Genomic DNA, 22081 nt, shown 5'->3' on the forward strand with positions numbered 1-22081 from the left:
TGGACTTTGTATATGTGTGATGGCATGTTGTAAGGTCGTGTGTGTGTGTGTGACTGGACTTTGTATATGTGTGATGGCATGTTGTAAGGTCGTGTGTGTGTGTGTGACTGGACTTTGTATATGTGTGATGGCATGTTGTAAGGTCGTGTGTGTGTGTGTGACTGGACTTTGTATATGTGTGATGGCATGTTGTAAGGTCGTGTGTGTGTGTGTGACTGGACTTTGTATATGTGTGATGGCATGTTGTAAGGTCGTGTGTGTGTGTGTGACTGGACTTTGTATATGTGTGATGGCATGTTGTAAGGTCGTGTGTGTGTGTGTGACTGGACTTTGTATATGTGTGATGGCATGTTGTAAGGTCGTGTGTGTGTGTGTGACTGGACTTTGTATATGTGTGATGGCATGTTGTAAGGTCGTGTGTGTGTGTGTGACTGGACTTTGTATATGTGTGATGGCATGTTGTAAGGTCGTGTGTGTGTGTGTGACTGGACTTTGTATATGTGTGATGGCATGTTGTAAGGTCGTGTGTGTGTGTGTGACTGGACTTTGTATATGTGTGATGGCATGTTGTAAGGTCGTGTGTGTGTGTGTGACTGGACTTTGTATATGTGTGATGGCATGTTGTAAGGTCGTGTGTGTGTGTGTGACTGGACTTTGTATATGTGTGATGGCATGTTGTAAGGTCGTGTGTGTGTGTGTGACTGGACTTTGTATATGTGTGATGGCATGTTGTAAGGTCGTGTGTGTGTGTGTGACTGGACTTTGTATATGTGTGATGGCATGTTGTAAGGTCGTGTGTGTGTGTGTGACTGGACTTTGTATATGTGTGATGGCATGTTGTAAGGTCGTGTGTGTGTGCGACTTGTGTACATCATGAACCACAGAGCGAGTCCTTCACATAACTTACATTTTGTAAAATATTAATGTTATCACAATTACAAATATGCCTTGTATGTTCACAACATAATCCCCACGGTCAGCCGAGCGGACAGCACGCTGGACTTGTGACCCTGTGGTCCTGGGTTCGATCCCAGGCGCCGGCGAGAAACAATGAACAGAGTTTCTTTCACCCTATGCCCCTGTTACCTAGCAGTAAAATAGGTACCTGGGTGTTAGTCAGCTGTCACGGGCTGTTTCCTGGGGGTGGAGGCCTGGTCGAGGACCGGGCCGCGGGGACACTAAAGCCCCGAAATCATCTCAAGATAACCTCAAGATAACCCACAACTTGCTTGTCTTTTCCCAGGTATTTGCCCTCCACCACCACAATGCCAGAATACAAACTGATCTACTTCAACGCCGCGGGCCGCGCTGAGCTGATCCGCTGGATCTTCGCCTACAGTGGCATCCCCTACACTGATGAACGCATCGAGAAGGCAGACTGGCCGTCCCGTAAACCTAGTGAGTGTTGTACTGTCCAATGTCAACACATTGATGAAAATTAAGCCACCCAAGAGGTGGTACGGGCATGAATAGTCCGTAATTTGTCAACAGTGAAGGTATTCCCAGAATATGGAGAGAAGGTGAAGGCAGTGACTACCTGCATGCTGGGTTGGGTCTTTCACTTACGGGCTATTCATGCCCGTGTCACTTCTTGGGTGGCTTAATCTTCATCAATCTTCCACTCATTCTGCACCAGTGTTGCCACTTTGGGTGTTTTACATCGTAGATCTAGAGGATTTTAGTTACGTCTGCATGTCAGAAAATGTTCTTCAGATGTTAGATGTAAATGTAAATAGTTCTGATAGTCTCGGAGGTTTTTACGTGATTTGACAAAATTTGTACCAGAACAGATATTTGCAAGTCTCCGAACATGTTCTGGTACGTTTATCTTTTATTTTCACTGATTGATGTGTTTTTGGTCTATAAGTCCTTACTGCACACGAGGACAGTCAATACACACGAGGAGTACATCCAGTAGAGCCAATGACTGTGGCGATTGTGCAGCACTGAGAGTTTTTAAGGAATGGATTACATTAAAAACGTTTTTTACATTAACTGATAATAGTGCCTTGTTGCTATAGCATATTGTATTGGATATTATTTATATTTTGAAGTAAGTAATGGTAATGTCTTCTCACAGACATGGTAATGTCTTCTCACAGACATGGTAATGTCTTCTCACAGACATGGTAATGTCTTCTCACAGACATGGTAATGTCTTCTCACAGACACAGTAATGTCTTCTCACAGACATAGTAATGTCTTCTCACAGACATAGTAATGTCTTCTCACAGACATGGTAATGTCTTCTCACAGACATGGTAATGTCTTCTCACAGACATAATAATGTCTTCTCACAGACACAGTAATGTCTTCTCACAGACATAGTAATGTCTTCTCACAGACATAGTAATGTCTTCTCACAGACATAGTAATGTCTTCTCACAGACATAGTAATGTCTTCTCACAGACATGGTAATGTCTTCTCACAGACATAGTAATGTCTTCTCACAGACATGGTAATGTCTTCTCACAGACATAATAATGTCTTCTCACAGACATAATAATGTCTTCTCACAGACATAATAATGTCTACTCACAGACATAATAATGTCTTCTCACAGACATAGTAATGTCTTCTCACAGACATAGTAATGTCTTCTCACAGACATAATAATGTCTTCTCACAGACATAATAATGTCTTCTCACAGACATAATAATGTCTTCTCACAGACATAATAATGTCTTCTCACAGACATAATAATGTCTACTCACAGACATAATAATGTCTTCTCACAGACATAGTAATGTCTTCTCACAGACATAGTAATGTCTTCTCACAGACATAATAATGTCTTCTCACAGACATAGTAATGTCTTCTCACAGACATAATAATGTCTTCTCACAGACATAATAATGTCTTCTCACAGACATAATAATGTCTTCTCACAGACACAGTAATGTCTTCTCACAGACACAATAATGTCTTCTCACAGACATAATAATGTCTTCTCACAGACATAGTAAAGTCTTCTCACAGACATAGTAATGTCTTCTCACAGACACAATAATGTCTTCTCACAGACATAATAATGTCTTCTCACAGACATAGTAATGTCTTCTCACAGACATAGTAATGTCTTCTCACAGACACAGTAATGTCTTCTCACAGACACAGTAATGTCTTCTCACAGACACAGTAATGTCTTCTCACAGACACAGTAATGTCTTCTCACAGACACAGTAATGTCTTCTCACAGACACAGTAATGTCTTCTCACAGACACAGTAATGTCTTCTCACAGACACAGTAATGTCTTCTCACAGACACAGTAATGTCTTCTCACAGACACAGTAATGTCTTCTCACAGACACAGTAATGTCTACTCACAGACATAGTAATGTCTTCTCACAGACACAGTAATGTCTTCTCACAGACACAGTAATGTCTTCTCACAGACACAGTAATGTCTACTCACAGACACAGTAATGTCTTCTCACAGACACAGTAATGTCTTCTCACAGACACAGTAATGTCTTCTCACAGACACAGTAATGTCTTCTCACAGACACAGTAATGTCTTCTCACAGACACAGTAATGTCTTCTCACAGACACAGTAATGTCTTCTCACAGACACAGTAATGTCTTCTCACAGACACAGTAATGTCTTCTCACAGACACAGTAATGTCTTCTCACAGACACAGTAATGTCTTCTCACAGACACAGTAATGTCTACTCACAGACACAGTAATGTCTTCTCACAGACACAGTAATGTCTTCTCACAGACACAGTAATGTCTACTCACAGACACAGTAATGTCTTCTCACAGACACAGTAATGTCTTCTCACAGACACAGTAATGTCTACTCACAGACACAGTAATGTCTTCTCACAGACACAGTAATGTCTTCTCACAGACACAGTAATGTCTACTCACAGACACAGTAATGTCTTCTCACAGACACAGTAATGTCTTCTCACAGACACAGTAATGTCTACTCACAGACACAGTAATGTCTTCTCACAGACATGGTAATGTCTTCTCACAGACATAGTAATGTCTTCTCACAGACACAGTAATGTCTTCTCACAGACATGGTAATGTCTTCTCACAGACATAATAATGTCTTCTCACAGACACAGTAATGTCTTCTCACAGACACAGTAATGTCTTCTCACAGACACAGTAATGTCTTCTCACAGACACAGTAATGTCTTCTCACAGACACAGTAATGTCTTCTCACAGACACAGTAATGTCTTCTCACAGACACAGTAATGTCTTCTCACAGACACAGTAATGTCTTCTCACAGACACAGTAATGTCTTCTCACAGACACAGTAATGTCTACTCACAGACATAGTAATGTCTTCTCACAGACATAGTAATGTCTTCTCACAGACATAATAATGTCTTCTCACAGACATAGTAATGTCTTCTCACAGACATAGTAATGTCTTCTCACAGACATAATAATGTCTTCTCACAGACACAGTAATGTCTTCTCACAGACATAGTAATGTCTTCTCACAGACATAATAATGTCTTCTCACAGACATAGTAATGTCTTCTCACAGACATAGTAATGTCTTCTCACAGACACAGTAACATAGGATAAAAACTAACTTGTTTTTCTGTGAAATTTATGTAAAGAATTTACACCAAGTCATTCGCACTCTCCCGAGTGCTTAGTCAAGGTCAGAGTGTGTGGTTGAGACATGACTTGCATCTCATCAGACATGACTTGCATCTCATCAGACATGACTTGCATCTCATCAGACATGACTTGCATCTCACCAGACATGACTTGCATCACTGGATGGGTTTTATCCAATATATTAAAAATGTATAACCCTTTACGAACTAGTCAAAAGATAAACAATGCGATCCAAAATTCAGAGAGGAGTGTATGCAAGACCAACTTCTCAAGGATTGGATAATGGAGGCTCCAGACGGTGACACAAGACTATACTGTAAGTACTGCAAAACAGATATAAAAATCTAATACGAAGATATGAAGAATCACTCTCAGTGTAAGAAACTTATCAGTGCAAGTCCTTTCAAGATCTATAAACCTCTTACTTCAGTATTTACAATGTTGAGAACTAAGCAACTCACCAAAGCTGGAAGGAGCAATTGCCACCATGAACTTTGTTGTCACTAAGGAGCCCAACCACTTGGGCTGGACGGTAGAGTGACGGTCTCTCTTCATGCAGGTCGGCATTCAATCCCCGACCGTCCAAGTGGTTGGGCCACCATTCCTTCCCCCCGTCCCATCCCAAATCCTTATCCTGACCCCTTCCCAGTGCTATATAGTCGTAATGGCTTGGCACTTTCTCCTGATAATTCCCCTCTGCATTAAGGAACTGCGACAATTTAGTTGATCTATGCAACGACAATATTACAGTAAAATTATTGACATGTATGACTTAATCTTTGAGGTGAGTATACGAGTACTGGAAGACACGAGCAGATTGCCCAATCATACTGCCGCTTTAGTACACAAGACACTCAGTAAATATAATTATACAAAAAATAATTCATTGTGTCGGGGGACAGGAAGCCAGAGTGTATTCATACACGTTAGACTTATATCAAGGTCGAGGTCTTCTTCCGAATGTCTGCCTGGAAATTTGGAGTTTCTCATTGTAAACTCATAAATGGTTCTCTCACTTCTCTGTTAGACAACTTGAATATAAAAAGTTATATGAATCTCTCAATCATGGCTCAAGTGCACTAATAATACCTGCTGACTGTAGGACAAGGCGGCTGTCTATTCATCCAGCTGATGATAGAATAACTGAACAATGGAAAGAATTAAGAGCTCAATTGAAAGAAACTAGAGAAAGTGAGAGATGCTACACAGATGAAATTTTTGTTGACATGTATTCCAATGAAAAAATCTTACATCTCTGCTTTTTATGCAACCCATACTTAGTGAAGTTTAAAAAAGTCAACAAATTATTTGAGTACAAAAACATTGATAAAGCAATGTTTCCTGACGATCTTCTTCTTGTTAGATCAACTGGAAAAAAGGTTGTGCTTCCTGCCTGCAATGTTGACCTGCTGACTTGAAATGTTAATGAATATTTGAACACAAAGTCGTACCTGGACTACCACTCTGAAACAAAAATTCAAGAATTAAGAACAAAATTATTACATCAAAAGAAGAATAAATTTGAGACACAGATGTCAAAGTTTTACTTTTGTCTGTTTCAACAGCAGAAGCTGTCTGTGTCAACTGAAGTAGAGGCTGTCTGTGTCAACAAGTGAAGTAGAGGCTGTCTGTGTCAACAACTGAAGTAGAGGCTGTCTGTGTCAACAAGTGAAGTAGAGGCTGTCTGTGTCAACAACTGAAGTAGAGGCTGTCTGTGTCAACAACTGAAGTAGAGGCTGTCTGTGTCAACAACTGAAGTAGAGGCTGTCTGTGTCAACAACTGAAGTAGAGGCTGTCTGTGTCAACAACTGAAGTAGAGGCTGTCTGTGTCAACTGAAGTAGAGGCTGTCTGTGTCAACAACTGAAGTAGAGGCTGTCTGTGTCAACAACTGAAGTAGAGGCTGTCTGTGTCAACAACTGAAGTAGAGGCTGTCTGTGTCAACTGAAGTAGAGGCTGTCTGTGTCAACAAGTGAAGTAGAGGCTGTCTGTGTCAACAACTGAAGTAGAGGCTGTCTGTGTCAACAACTGAAGTAGAGGCTGTCTGTGTCAACAACTGAAGTAGAGGCTGTCTGTGTCAACAACTGAAGTAGAGGCTGTCTGTGTCAACAACTGAAGTAGAGGCTGTCTGTGTCAACAACTGAAGCTGTCTATGTCAACAAGTGAAGTAGAGGCTGTCTGTGTCAACAACTGAAGTAGAGGCTGTCTGTGTCAACAACTGAAGTAGAGGCTGTCTGTGTCAACAACTGAAGTAGAGGCTGTCTGTGTCAACAACTGAAGTAGAGGCTGTCTGTGTCAACAGCAGAAGCTGTCTGTGTCAACTGAAGTAGAGGCTGTGTCAACAACTGAAGTAGAGGCTGTCTGTGTCAACAGCAGAAGCTGTCTGTGTCAACAACTGAAGTAGAGGCTGTCTGTGTCAACAACTGAAGTAGAGGCTGTCTGTGTCAACAGCAGAAGCTGTCTGTGTCAACAACTGAAGTAGAGGCTGTCTGTGTCAACAACTGAAGTAGAGGCTGTCTGTGTCAACAGCAGAAGCTGTCTGTGTCAACAACTGAAGTAGAGGCTGTCTGTGTCAACAGCAGAAGCTGTCTGTGTCAACAACTGAAGTAGAGGCTGTCTGTGTCAACAACTGAAGTAGAGGCTGTCTGTGTCAACAGCAGAAGCTGTCTGTGTCAACAACTGAAGTAGAGGCTGTCTGTGTCAACAGCAGAAGCTGTCTGTGTCAACAACTGAAGTAGAGGCTGTCTGTGTCAACAACTGAAGTAGAGGCTGTCTGTGTCAACAACTGAAGTAGAGGCTGTCTGTGTCAACAACTGAAGTAGAGGCTGTCTGTGTCAACAACTGAAGTAGAGGCTGTCTGTGTCAACAACTGAAGTAGAGGCTGTCTGTTTCAACAAGTGAAGTAGAGGCTGTCTGTGTCAACAACTGAAGTAGAGGCTGTCTGTGTCAACAACTGAAGTAGAGGCTGTCTGTGTCAACAGCAGAAGCTGTCTGTGTCAACAACTGAAGTAGAGGCTGTCTGTGTCAACAACTGAAGTAGAGGCTGTCTGTGTCAACAACTGAAGTAGAGGCTGTCTGTGTCAACAACTGAAGTAGAGGCTGTCTGTGTCAACAACTGAAGTAGAGGCTGTCTGTGTCAACAACTGAAGTAGAGGCTGTCTGTGTCAACAGCAGAAGCTGTCTGTGTCAACAGCAGAAGCTGTCTGTGTCAACAACTGAAGTAGAGGCTGTCTGTGTCAACAACTGAAGTAGAGGCTGTCTGTGTCAACAACTGAAGTAGAGGCTGTCTGTGTCAACAACTGAAGTAGAGGCTGTCTGTGTCAACAACTGAAGTAGAGGCTGTCTGTGTCAACAGCAGAAGCTGTCTGTGTCAACAGCAGAAGCTGTCTGTGTCAACAACTGAAGTAGAGGCTGTCTGTGTCAACAGCAGAAGCTGTCTGTGTCAACAACTGAAGTAGAGGCTGTCTGTGTCAACAACTGAAGTAGAGGCTGTCTGTGTCAACAGCAGAAGCTGTCTGTGTCAACAACTGAAGTAGAGGCTGTCTGTGTCAACAGCAGAAGCTGTCTGTGTCAACAACTGAAGTAGAGGCTGTCTGTGTCAACAGCTGAAGTAGAGGCTGTCTGTGTCAACAGCAGAAGCTGTCTGTGTCAACTGAAGTAGAGGCTGTCTGTGTCAACAACTGAAGTAGAGGCTGTCTGTGTCAACAGCAGAAGCTGTCTGTGTCAACAACTGAAGTAGAGGCTGTCTGTGTCAACAACTGAAGTAGAGGCTGTCTGTGTCAACAGCAGAAGCTGTCTGTGTCAACTGAAGTAGAGGCTGTCTGTGTCAACAAGTGAAGTAGAGGCTGTCTGTGTCAACAGCAGAAGCTGTCTGTGTCAACAACTGAAGTAGAGGCTGTCTGTGTCAACAACTGAAGTAGAGGCTGTCTGTGTCAACAACTGAAGTAGAGGCTGTCTGTGTCAACAACTGAAGTAGAGGCTGTCTGTGTCAACAACTGAAGTAGAGGCTGTCTGTGTCAACAGCAGAAGCTGTCTGTGTCAACTGAAGTAGAGGCTGTCTGTGTCAACAACTGAAGTAGAGGCTGTCTGTGTCAACAACTGAAGTAGAGGCTGTCTGTGTCAACAACTGAAGTAGAGGCTGTCTGTGTCAACAACTGAAGTAGAGGCTGTCTGTGTCAACAGCTGAAGCAGGTGAAACAGCTATATTATCGGGCTTCCTGATAATATGAAAGTTTGCAAAACATCTCGTTTCTCAGCAAATAAAGTTCAGCTGCATCACAAGAAGCAACAGCTGAGATTGAATACCAATTAACTAAAAGGAATTTAGTTGATTGGAATAATAAAACATATGCTGACTCCGTCTGGAAAGAAGTTCTTTAATTTAAAGATGCCGCCGGTAGAAAATCCATTTGAAACAAATGGACCAATTACTCGTATGGGCCAATAGGCCTTCTGCAGTTGCCTTTGTTCTTATGTTCTTATGTTAAAAAAAAATTGTCAATATGCCGCCATCTCTGCATTAACATTACCACATTCAAGTGCTGAAATAACAAGAGTATTCAGCTCGACAATCTACACAAAATGCAAGCTGAGAAATAAAATGAATTAAGAACTGCTAAATGATATTTGGATGGTCAATATCCAGCTTTGGGAAATGCTGCAACTCTTAAACTTTCATCCAAGTTGTTGAATGACATCACAACCAAAAAAAGGTCTTGATATGCAGGCGATGAGTCACAATAACGTGGCTGAAGTATGTTGACCAGACCACACACTAGAAATTGAAGGGACGACGACGTTTCGGTCCGTCCTGGACCATTCTCAAGTCGATTGAGAATGGTCCAGGACGGACCGAAACGTCGTCGTCCCTTCAATTTCTAGTGTGTGGTCTGGTCAACAAAGGTCTTGATGTTTCCTCTCAACCAGGACCATCTAGTGGTAAAGATGATGTTGAAGAGGATGATTTTTTTTGCTTTGTTCAATGTAGAAATATTAAGGTAAATAGCATTATTAGTCTTCATTCATTAAATTTCAGTGTTATTATTTTTAGTTTCACTAACTGTGCTGAAAGATTACTATTACGAAATATATGGTATAGACTATTTTTTTAAGATGTATATCTGGAATTCAAGATCTATTTAGATGTTTTCTTGTCTTTTTGGGATATAAAACCCAATAACTGAGCTGGCAACACTGCTTCTCACACGAATCACTGGTCAGTTTGTATATATATTCGTCTGTATATTTCAAGGCATAAGAGAGAGAGTGACAATGGCCAGAAAGATCACTAAAACAGCACACTTACCCTAAAGTAATATCCTCGTCATGGACGTGGTCAGTACAAGCAGACAAAGGATAAATAACGTGTACCCAATGTATTCCAATATAAACAATGGATCAATAGAGAGCTCGACTATACCATCCATCTTATGAAGTACTCTCCAGGTGCTCTGACGTTAAAGCTCATAGATGTGAGCACACATGGTCTATTCTAAATGCCCACGAGCGTGAAGTGCAGTCTATGGGTTACATAAAAGTTGTCGATAATCATGTTCTCAATAGATTTTCACCCATGTCCTCCTCCCCCAGGCATTCCCGGGGGCAAGGTGCCGGTGTTGATGGTGGACGGGAAGCCTCTACCACAGTCCCTGGCCATCGCCCGCTACGTGGCCAAGCAGGCGGACCTCGTCCCTCAAGACCACCTCGAAGCTGCCTACTGCGACGCCCTGGCCGACACTCTCTATGAAGTGATGACTGAAGTTTACAAGATACTGTATGTATGGCTATAGGTTGACATCTCTCACACGAGTATTACAACTAACTAATCTTTATATTGACACCTTTTTTTAGTAAACAACTCCTGATGAGACATCAATATTCGAATTAGTTTTATCATCCTAAATATTATTGACCAAACCACACACTAGAAAGTGAAGGGACGACGACGTTTCGGTCCGTCCTGGACCATTCTCGACTTGAGAATGGTCCAGAACGGACCGAAACGTCGTCGCCCCTTCACTTTCTAGTGTGTAGTTTGGTCAACATATTTCAGCCACGTTATTGTGACTCCTCGTCTGCATCATTAACAGTATAAAGTTAAACTCGTTAAATAAAGCCATATGCTTGTCCCTCAGGTTCGCTCCAGGAGACGAGGACGAGAAGAAAAAGAAGTATGATGAGGAGCTGTACCCCAACATGATCGCTCCTCTCCTGACCCGCCTCAACCAGCGGCTTGCCACCAGGGAGTGGTTCGCCGCAGACAAGGTCAGTCTCTTCTCTCCGTGGCAGAAGCATTCCAATTCCCTGTGGACACGCTCGAATTGAAGTGGCATGAAGTCAATTGTGCAAATCGCTTAAATTGTCTTCATCAAACACCTTTTCTACTATCATTTCCCCCATCTGCATTTTTCTGTCAAATATCTGTATCTAGCTGATTATATCAATTAATAATTTCCAGTACTAGTACTCAGCGGTCGTAGTATGTAAGTAAGTAATATGTAAAGTTCTAGCAAGGTGTGTCCTGTTTAGTAAAATGGCGCCACGAATGAGGAGGTATACCTTGCCTTATAGTGTAAAGATCCGCACTCTAGACTATACCAGGCCGCTGAGTGAGCCATCCACCTGTGAATATTCAGATGAATATATCAGGATGTTATATTGTCGCCATCTGTCACATGTAGGTGAAGGCAGGGAACCTATATACAGTGTGACCAGTGATTACAACCCCGTAAACTTAATTACAACACATGTCCTACCTCACTCCTCTATTGTCAACCCATGTCTGTAATTTTTTTTTGTTTAATCAACACTGTCAACCTATTGTATTTGTGCTGCTTTTTCAGTCATGTTCCCCCTTTTTTTTTTATCTTTATTTGTATTTGTTCTCAACACTTTTTATTCTTTATGCTCAATTAGTATTAAGTTCTAGATATTAATGTTTTTCTTGCCCGAAACGCATTGCGTAATAGTGGCTTTAGGCATTGTATGTACTAGCTCTATCTATCTATCAATCCATTAATGTAACATCCCTTGTATGTATGTATGTACCGTACCTGAATAAACATATTTATTTATTTATTTACATGCTAAATGTTTTTGTTATTTTAATAATTATTCAGTTGATGTACTTACAATGTGCTGCTCCTCAGGTGACGTGGGCTGACCTGCTCATTGGCCTGGTGGTCGGAGGAGTGAGGGAGAAGAAGCCGGAGGTGCTGAAGGAGTTCCCCGCCGTGGAGGGTCTCGTTAACAAGGTCGTCCAGTTTCCCAAGATCAAGCAGTGGCTTGATAGCCGACCCGAGACTCCATTCTAGAGATCGTCTTGTCTTCTTTGTTGTTCACTTGTTATTCTTATGTAACCTTTTACATTTGACAACTTTCTCGAGATTTACTTTGAATTATTATATTGATCGAGGCATATAGTGCAAGTCGATCCGTTAGTCGTAACTATTTTCTATGACTTAAAGACACATGTCTAACTTTGGCAGCACTTTTGTCAATCTTTATAACTTTTTACTTGCACTATATTATATTTTGTTTATCGTGATTCAATGACCTTCACCACAAGCAACTTAAATTGTTTTTACTTTGTATCTTAGATAAGTAATCTCAAACTGTAGACAAAATAATTGTAATAAATACTCGTATAAAGTGTTGTTCTGATAACCTAAGTCTTGTAATATTCCCTTGTAAGATTATATATTCTTCCCTCTGGGAAGCATTGATTATTTAGGAAGAGATGCACGTGCTTCGCCTTCCTCTTACTTTTGAACTCTATCCAGTCGCAACCCGTTCTCGCAAATTCGTAAACTCAATATTGACTTATTAACTACGTGCATAGGTGATATACTAAACATAATAGATACCCTTAAAAAGATTCATAGAAAACACCGACCTTACCTAACCTTGTTAGTATCTTAAGATAAGCATCTTATTGCTTCGTAATTACAATTATTACTTAACCTATACCTATTATAGGTTAGGTAAGAATTGTAATTACGAAGCAATAAGATGCTTATCTTAACATACTAAGTAGGTTAGGTAAGGTCGGTGTTTTCTATGAAGCTTTTCAAGGGAAACTATTATGTTAAGTATGTCACCTATGCACATATTTAATAAGTCAATATTGACTTATTAAATTTGCGAGAACGGGTTGCCAGTCTTCTGTGAAGTGTAGCTAGTGACTAAAGATATCTTCTTTTCATATTCTGTTAAAATCTACTAACTTTTATCTACTTGTATCAACGAAGTCGACTCAGGCATCAGGTCAATCAGGACTACTATCACTTATATGGCACAACGTTTAAGGGTCGACCTGGTCAACCCGGCCGTCACTCAGTATGTTCTGATGCGAAAATATATGAGTACATGAAGAACTGTTTCTCTAAGTATGGTACTAACGGAAGCATATTATGTGTCGTATGAATAGGCTAATTAAAAGGGTGAGACGAGGCAATACTTGCAGTGCCAGTCTAAATATGTTCTATCTTCTGAAGCTTCCGCATATATGAGAAGCTGGCGATGACTCTAATGACCTAGTGTGACTGGAAGCTAATGGATGGAACTATAGTTTATATTAAGGTGAGGCACAATGTATATGGAATTTATTCTGACTACCTCAATATAAGGAGACTTATAATTAAATAAAGTAATCTATTGATGACAAAAGCTGATTAGCTACTGATTGGTGGGAGTAGCTAGAGCTGCTTCTCTCCTAGAGTAACAGTTCCTGAAGTGGTTATTAATGGCTCTGCATCATATAAGGGAGACCTAACATGAATGATGCTGCTTTCATTTACCTGCCGGATAAATAAATTTCAATACTTACCTTGTGCCTACCTTGTATAGCTTCCTGGGATCAACAGCATTGTGGCCCAGTCTCCGATCAGGCCTCTCCGGTTGGTCGTCTGGTCAACCAGGCTGTTCGCAGCCTGACATATGAATCACAGCCTGGTTGATTAGGTATTCTTTATAGGTGTTAATCGAGTTCTCTCTTGAACACTGAGAGAGGTCGGCCTGTTATGTCCCTTACCTGTAGCAGGAGTGTTGAAAAGTCTTGGGCCCTTGATGTTGTTAAAGTTCTCCCTCAGCGTACCTATTGCACCTCTGCTTTTCAACGAGGGTATTTTGCACATCCTGCCATGTCTTCTGGTTTCATGTGATGTTATTTCTGTGTTCAGATTTGGACCCAGTCCCTCAAATATTTTCCACGTGTAGGCTATTAAGTATCTCTCTTGCCTGCGCTCTAGAGAATACAGATTTAGAACTTTTAATGGGTTTCAATGATTAAGATGGCTTATAGAGATGATTCTAGTAGTAAAGGATCTTTGCACTCTCTCTAGGTCAGCAATTTCTCTGGCTCTAAATGGGGCTGTTAGAATGCAACAATATTCCACCCTAGAGAGAACTAGTGTCATCATTGGTATAGCATATCTTGTTTGGAAGGTCCTTGTTATCCAACCTGTCATTTTTCTTGCAGTAGTGACAGTAGTTGTCCCCTAACTCCCTTGCCCCCTCTTTGGGGGTATAAGGTGTTTATGTAGCTTCAGGGCACCAATCCCCCCAGCCACAGGGCACCAATCCCCCCAGCCACTGGGCACCAATCCCCCCAGCCACAGGGCACCAATCCCCCCAGCCACAGGGCACCAATCCCCCCAGCCACAGGGCACCAATCCCCCCAGCCACAGGGCACCAATCCCCCCAGCCACAGGGCACCAATCCCCCCAGCCACTGGGCACCAATCCCCCCAGCCACAGGGCACCAATCCCCCCAGCCACAGGGCACCAATCCCCCCAGCCACAGGGCACCAATCCCCCCAGCCACAGGGCATGGCGAGAAGGCACCCCTAAGCATACCTAATTCCCTATGAAACACAAACTAAAATACACATAAATGGCAGATCTCATCACAACACACAAGAGTTAAGATGATAATAATAACATGAAAATAACATACACAAAATGGAAAATTCTTTTGTATTTTGTTTTTCTTATATGGGACACAGCACACAAAGGGAGAGGTGCACAGTATATCATTAGAAAAGAACTAAAGCTGAAGGCAAACAACAAGCTTCCAAAGAGGCAGGATTGGTGACTTGACATTGGCATACATGGAAAAACTATTCATAGTGGAAGCTCCTAACAAGGCCCCGGAGCGGGAGGGATATCATGTATGCGCATGGGGGTCACTCCGGCCGCCGCCTTACCCACTAGTGGGCTCCGGCCAGGTCATCCACCCTCTTGTGTGACACCATTAGGAGAAGTAGTACTCCAGATGACGACTCTGCTTAGATAGTTGGCTGCCAGTTATCCCGGCTGCGGTTCACCTAAGCAAGACTATTAACCCTTATGCACCCTGTGCACGGTGATCCTGGGAGTAAGGTGGTCTGCCCCTTGATGTGGTCCTGGACCATATTCTGTAGATGGAATATGTCCAGGTCAGGGCTTTCACAGTGCAAATCTCAAGGTCACTCTTGGTGAGTGCAATATCCTGTAGACCACGCGCACTCTCCTTGCACCATCCTCCTCTCCAATTAAGGGTTATTGAAGAGGCGGAAGCTGTGTGCTTCCCGGTATATTCCCTGACCTTTTGAAGGATCTCTGGGGTGCCGTACTTGTCGCACTTGCTCTGATGTGGACGGGAGAGTGGGAAGTTATCAGCAGAGACCTGGGTGTCTAATATAAAGGCCTCATCACCTTTGCAAGCTATGATGTCAGGCTTACAGAAGGTCCCTCCATCCGGTATACGAACTTCACGTTCCACCTCGAAACCTCTTTGCCGCAGGCGGCCAGCTACGATCCGGGTGATGTCGTCATGACGTTTCACCCGAGCCCCAAGTGTCTTGTAGCATGTCTGGAATATGTGGCCCAGGGTCCCTGGCTTCCGACAAGCATCGCAGAGACTAGAAGCCTCGGGTCTACCCCTAGCAGCTCCAGACGGTGTGGCTACAGCGTTTGCCTTAATCTGGATGGCATGAGCAAAATCTCCTCCGCTTAGCAGACGGGTACCGGATGCGACCCACTTGTGGCAAGATGGAACCTCACAAGAGGACGCAAGGACGGCACCGTCGACCATGCTATACAGTTTTGCATTCCATTTTCTAGAGCGCTCAGTCGTTCTGTTAGAAGGGGTTCCGGCGGCCGTGGTCGGGTCTACCCATCGACGCCTTTATGATGGTCAGTTAAAGTAAGATCTTCTGACATGATTACTTCTAGATCCTTCACATTGCGTTTTCTTTCTCTGGTGTGATTTCATTCCATTTTATATATGGGTTTCCACTTTTAAATTGTCATTTTTTCCATAGCACGGGAGCTGGCATTTACTTTCATTAAACATCATATTATTATTTGTGGCCCATTGAAAGACCCGATTTTATATCCAATATAAGGTTTGCCGTGTTCTCTATATTGTCTATTCGCATGAAAATCCTAATGTCATCTGCAAATGATGATACAGTGCTGTAGTTTGTATCCTTGTCTGTATGATAATAGGATGAGAAAAAAGTACCAGGGCAAGTACAGTACGCATAGGGATTCACAGTAGAAGAATCGAATTTTACTGTGTTGACTACTGTATTGACTACTGTATTGACTACTGTATTGACTACTGTGTTGACTACTGTATTGACTACTGTGTTGACTACTGTATTGACTACTGTGTTGACTACTGTATTGACTACTGTATTGACTACTGTATTGACTACTGTGTTGACTACTGTATTGACTACTGTGTTGACTACTGTATTGACTACTGTATTGACTACTGTGTTGACTACTGTATTGACTACTGTGTTGACTACTGTATTGACTACTGTATTGACTACTGTGTTGACTACTGTATTGACTACTGTATTGACTACTGTATTGACTACTGTGTTGACTACTGTATTGACTACTGTGTTGACTACTGTATTGACTACTGTATTGACTACTGTGTTGACTACTGTATTGACTACTGTATTGACTACTGTATTGACTACTGTATTGACTACTGTATTGACTACTGTATTGACTACTGTATTGACTACTGTATTGACTACTGTATTGACTACTCTGCGTTCTGTTCGTTAGGAAGTTGAAGATCCATCTCCTTACTTTGCTAGTAATTCCTTTTGCGCACATTTCATGCGCAATAACACCATAGTCGCATTTGTCGACAGCTTTTGCAAAGTCTGTGTATATTACATCTACATCGCTTTTAGCTCATATGCGCACTCAGGCTAAAAATCGACGTAATTTAAATTGAAATCGGCTCATGAGAGTGACGTACTCTCCCGTTTTTTGTTTTGGATCCTCTGGCTTAGGCTGTTTGGTTAGGAGAGGAAACTTTCAATTGACGGTTTCCATGACGTTTTGAAACCTTAGGAGAACTTCATGCCCTTCCAACCTACCAGAGAACCCTTAACTTGCTGTTTTGGAAAACAAAATTGTAAATTAAATTTCCATTTTGAATTACGTCGATATTTGGTCGTAGCGCATACGACCGGAAAGCGACGTAATTTGAAAGAGGACGGGTTGGCTTTGCTTGTCTTACATGGCACCTAAAGACATGTCATTGTGATTTAGCAACTGTGAGAGGCAGGAGCGTCCTGTTCTGACACCGTGTTGTCCAGGGTTATGTAGATGTTGTGGGTCCATGTGATATGGGATCTTACTTCTTAGCACTCTTTCAAAGGTCAGAGTAGTAAAATTAAACTGAATTTTATCCAGTATGCACTGATTCGTTCATTTATTTTGGCTTAACCTTCGAGTCTGTTATCGTGTCAAGAATATTGCTATCCAAACAATGGCAAGAATTAATACTTTAGTTGTTATTGATGTGAATTTATTTATTGCAAAGTATATTACCCTAATTTTAAACAATTGCAATATATCACTTAAATATTCATTAATCTAGCTAATTGTATTTAATTAATTGATAAGTATCTTTTTCTTACGGAAGTGGGTTCGTAAGCCTGTGGTTCAACGAGTCTGCAAAGGAGAGGTGGGTTATGGCAAGGTCATGCAACATGAATATATGGATCTGAATTCCTACTACAACCTCATCAACACTCTCATTGCTGTTTATTTTGTGGTCATGCGGCCCCGATGCTCAGTCTTGTATCTAAGTTAAGACTTATTACCCCTCTCAGTGGGCTAGAACAGTGTAAGGTTGTGGATTACTGCTGAAGTGTTATATATTTTGTTGTAATGGTGTGGTGCTCCAACGCTATAATGGCGTCGGTGTGGCTGGCAGCTGCTGGCTCCACCTCTCTCTATCACTACACAGTTTATATAACTTCACACACACACACTTATATATAGACGGGCTATTCAACCCCGTGCCCCCTTTTGGGTGGCTTAATCTTCCTCAATTAATCAATCAATCTTATATATATAGAACATTCACAGCACAGCTCCTGCGGAGACATCTCCCGTCACGCAGGGTGCAGTCGCACCTCCACAGATCTCCAGTATCAGCTCTTGATACTGGTAATGGCTCAAAAAGGCCTCCACTTACGGGCTATTCATGCCCGTGCCACCTTTTGGGTGACTTAATCTTCGTCGTCTATTGGATATTAATCAGCATTGCTCCTCGTGGTGTGTTCTTAGTAAATACAATTCGTTATCTACTCACGCTTACAAAAATGTGTTTAGTTAAACAGTTAACTATTTATTATCTTATTTATTTTAGAGTATTACCAAAATGTGTTTATGGTAATTTAGATTGATTTAAGTATTGTATTAGAAGTACAAGGGGATTACGGAGATGTAGTGTAGCGTCATAATATGGTGGATATAGGGTTCAGGTAGTACAGTTGGGTTCATTCTCGACGCATAATTGAGAATTCCGAGTTCGAATCCCGGTTGGACAGAAATGGTTGGGCACATTTCATTTAACCTAATGCTCTGTTTACCTAGCAGTAAGTAGGTACCCAGGAGTTAGTCAGCTTGCTGTGGGGTTGCATCCTGGACAGGGTCAATAATTCGACCTGGGGAGGAGGGGGACCTCGATATAAGCCTAAAGTGTATAAATACACTCAGGCTTCCTGTCCCACAAGACAATAAATTAATTATTATTATATATGCTGACCCCAGTAGACTCTGTTGTCTGAGATCTAAAAAGAGCCAGGCACAGCTCCTGTGCTCCTTGTTCTATAAAGCACTTAAACCATAACTAATATATTATACCTTTTGACGTGGATATTTTCCACACTGTAGAGATTGATTGATGATTGATAAAGATTAAGCCACCCAAAAGGTGGCACGGGCATGAATAGCCCGTAAGTGGTGGCCCTTTTGAGCCATTACCAGTATCAAGAGCTGATACTGGAGATCTGTGGAGGTGCGACTGCACCCTGCGTGACGGGAGATGTCTCCCGTGAACTGTAGAGGGTGTCTAGAGGGTTAAGAATGACGTATATATTGGCGACTTGTCACCTCTCCTGACAACTATCTCCTTGTTCTCACGAAGGCTCTTAGCTGTCTCGGGGGACAATATGGTGCTTCTGTAGTTGCCTCGATTCTTTCCTCCTTCCACAATAAGTTCTGCTTGTAAGGAATCTTTGGTGGTGACCTTCTTTTGTGTCTCGAGGTCGAATATGTCGTCCAACAGAATCTCCAACTCCACTTGCCACTCCACTTCTGGGTTGCCAGAAGGAATGCCAAGCACACGAGAAAAGTAGACTTCTAGCCAGAATGAAGATGAGAAAGCCAGACTGACCTGGACCTCAACAGCTGATGTCAACGACCGGACCTCTGCGACCATTTGCCATGGTGACATTGCTCTGATTGACGGACAATACCTTCCATCTGTGAGGGCTGACAAAAGGTAACTCTTGAGAGAACATTTTAGGAAACTGAAGGGATTAACACTTGGGCCAGTAATATGAGAGAACCAGGTTAACCTCCAGAGACTAGGACAGTGCAAGCGTTCCAATGTGGAGGCAGGTTAAGTTGTTAGGGTAGTTAGGACACCGGGTGGCGTTCGAGACTAAATGTAAATCTATACTATAAGAAAGAATGTCCGTTTGTCAGTCTGTCTGTTCAAGATTGGAGGCCATACGTTTGGGGTTAGCCTTACCCAAATTTGCAGAGGAAATGGTCTGGGGTTTGGGACGGATGTAACACCACTATAATTGTAACACCACTATAAAATATATACTAAACTAATAATGTAAATACTACTACTTAACCTGAGTAACATTTCCTATCTGTTGCACTTGGTAACACTGTTATGGAACACTGTAATATGAGCTGACATATGATGGTTACACCGGAACCAAAGGTACACTGCCAACAAGGAAATGCTACACAGGATTAAAAACGCTGCCACCATCTGCCTTGACCATTGAGACTATATCAAGCAACGAGGCAAGAAACATTGCTTGACTTGGAGAGTGCTTTCTATGACTGTCATTAATTATGGGACGGTTGTCAGCCACTATATCCAAAAAGACTAAGAGGATTCAACAATTGACACAGACGGAAAATTTAACAAAAGTTTATTGAGACCAAAATTATGTCAATCATCACTTATAAATCCTACTCTAACACTGGCCAAGAATTAAGAAATTTAGACATGGAACAAAACCTCAGAGATCACACACATTACCTTAAGACCTCTGGCTTTCCATCCGGCGGATTCACTCTGTCTGTCTCTGGCTGTGAGATGTTCTTCACAGACCTACTCTCGATCCCGGTGTCCCGCACTCTGTCCCTAAGTCTCTACAGGACCAATATATATACAACCACAACAGGGGGAAGGGGGAGATTTGCTGTTGCTACCTACACCAAAAATGCAAGGGGGTCGGGCTACACGTGCACAAACACTTAAGAATTTTCAATTAAGCTTGTTTGACATTCCCCATACACTCTTCAAGAGAGGAGTTATTAATTACGTGTGTGACTGACCTCTGACCTGGCCTAAAAGGGGGAGATCCATGGATGTTTACCTTACCTTGAGGTTACCTTGAGGTGCTTCCGGAGCCTCAAGGTTTACACATAAGAATCTGGGATCTAATTCCATTGCAATGTTTGACAAGAGTATCATGAAATATTACATACTTGAAACTAGCTGACTAAGACTAACCCAGGAATTTTTGAATCAACATACAAAATAATCCAGAGGTCATCTGGGCTGACCTCTTGGAGAAGGCTTCCCTGGGTGATAGCTCATGGGGGGGATTCATGGGTGTTACACGGACATAGGTCGGTCGTGCTCACCAGAAGTCAAAAGTGAACGGCGTGCCAGCGCCATATTCAAATCCACCACAACGATTTTTGGCACTGTCCGCCAGCTACAGAACTAAATAGTTTCAAATTAAATGTTACAAAACAATTTTTTCCTTATAGTAATATGCGCGATTCAGCTGCTAATAATTTACCCGTACTCACGTAAAACAGACGATTCTTCCAACAGCCCGGCCTCCTAAGGTTTCCCAACGTCAAGAAACTGTCGTGCTAAAGTACCCTTATCCTAACCTACCAGAGGACCCAAAACAGAAAACGTGATAGTAAGTCACTTTCGCGAGCCTCTCCCATTTTCTAGCACGACAATTTTTGGCCTTATATAAAGAATGCGTCAAAATGCGACGCTCTAGTAAGAGGACGGGATGTGCTTCCCCAGCACCAAATGTTTCTCAAGCCACAGCCTTTTATAAGAGTATGGGAGTAACTCTTCTTTTCTTAGCATTTCCCTCCACAAGAAAGCCTCTCTTACTGGCGACCTCCCACACATTACACAGAGACTGAGACAGAGACAGAGTCAAAGAGACAGAGCCAAAGAGACAGAGTCAAAGAGACAGAGCCAAAGAGACAGAGAGAAACAGAGAAAGAGAGAGGCATAGATAGACACACACAGACAGTTAATAGATATATAGAGAGAGGGATAAACTGATGGATAGATGTATGGATAGATGGATGAATTTATGTATACATCGATAGATGGATAGATACATGTATAGATAGACAAATTAGGAGATGGATAGATAGATGGATGGTCAGAAAGATGAGTTGGTGGATGAATACACGAATAGGTAGATGAATGGATATATGGACGGACAGACGGATGGATAAATGGATAGATAGATGAATAGGTGGATCGATAGATGTATGGACAGATAGAAAGATGGATGGATAGATAGATTCATGGATGGAGATATGAATTGACAGATGGGTAAATAGCATGGATGGATAGATGGAGAAATAGATGGATAGATGGAGAAATAGATGGAGAAATAGATGGATAGATGGAGAAATAGATGGGTAGATGATAAATATATGTTTAGACGAATGGCTAGGTAGATGGGCAGATAGGAGATACACAGGTAGATCACTACAACGTCCCCCCCCCCCCCCCCTGATGATTATTGATGTGGGAGAGGCCTAATGTTATAAACCCAACCAGTTTAAACAATTTATGGCACTAGAGGAACACATGAACGAGGAGCGAGAGAAGGCCATTAGCCCAGTAGAATGTCAGGAAAGTATGGATGAAGTAGTG

At 42.1% G+C, this 22081-nt stretch overlaps 1 protein-coding gene and 1 long non-coding RNA gene across 2 annotated transcripts in view; both read left to right on the forward strand.

The window, feature by feature from the left end:
- LOC123746625 (uncharacterized) overlaps window positions 1-22081 on the forward strand; it is a 57427-nt gene that overhangs the window by 17679 nt on the left and 17667 nt on the right. Inside the window, exons 2-5 of the mRNA XM_045728293.2 lie at window positions 1244-1398; window positions 10190-10373; window positions 10735-10864; window positions 11749-11911. Coding sequence (XP_045584249.2) covers window positions 1266-1398; window positions 10190-10373; window positions 10735-10864; window positions 11749-11911 — 610 coding nt within the window. The 5' untranslated portion in view covers window positions 1244-1265. The remainder of the gene's footprint in view (window positions 1-1243; window positions 1399-10189; window positions 10374-10734; window positions 10865-11748; window positions 11912-22081) is intronic.
- LOC138359284 (uncharacterized) lies at window positions 7998-9078 on the forward strand. The gene is made up of 2 exons (XR_011225910.1): window positions 7998-8628; window positions 8710-9078. It is a non-coding gene; the product is annotated as an uncharacterized lncRNA (long non-coding RNA).

Source organism: Procambarus clarkii, chromosome 90, assembly GCF_040958095.1.
Source record: "Procambarus clarkii isolate CNS0578487 chromosome 90, FALCON_Pclarkii_2.0, whole genome shotgun sequence".
NCBI lineage: Eukaryota > Metazoa > Arthropoda > Malacostraca > Decapoda > Cambaridae > Procambarus > Procambarus clarkii.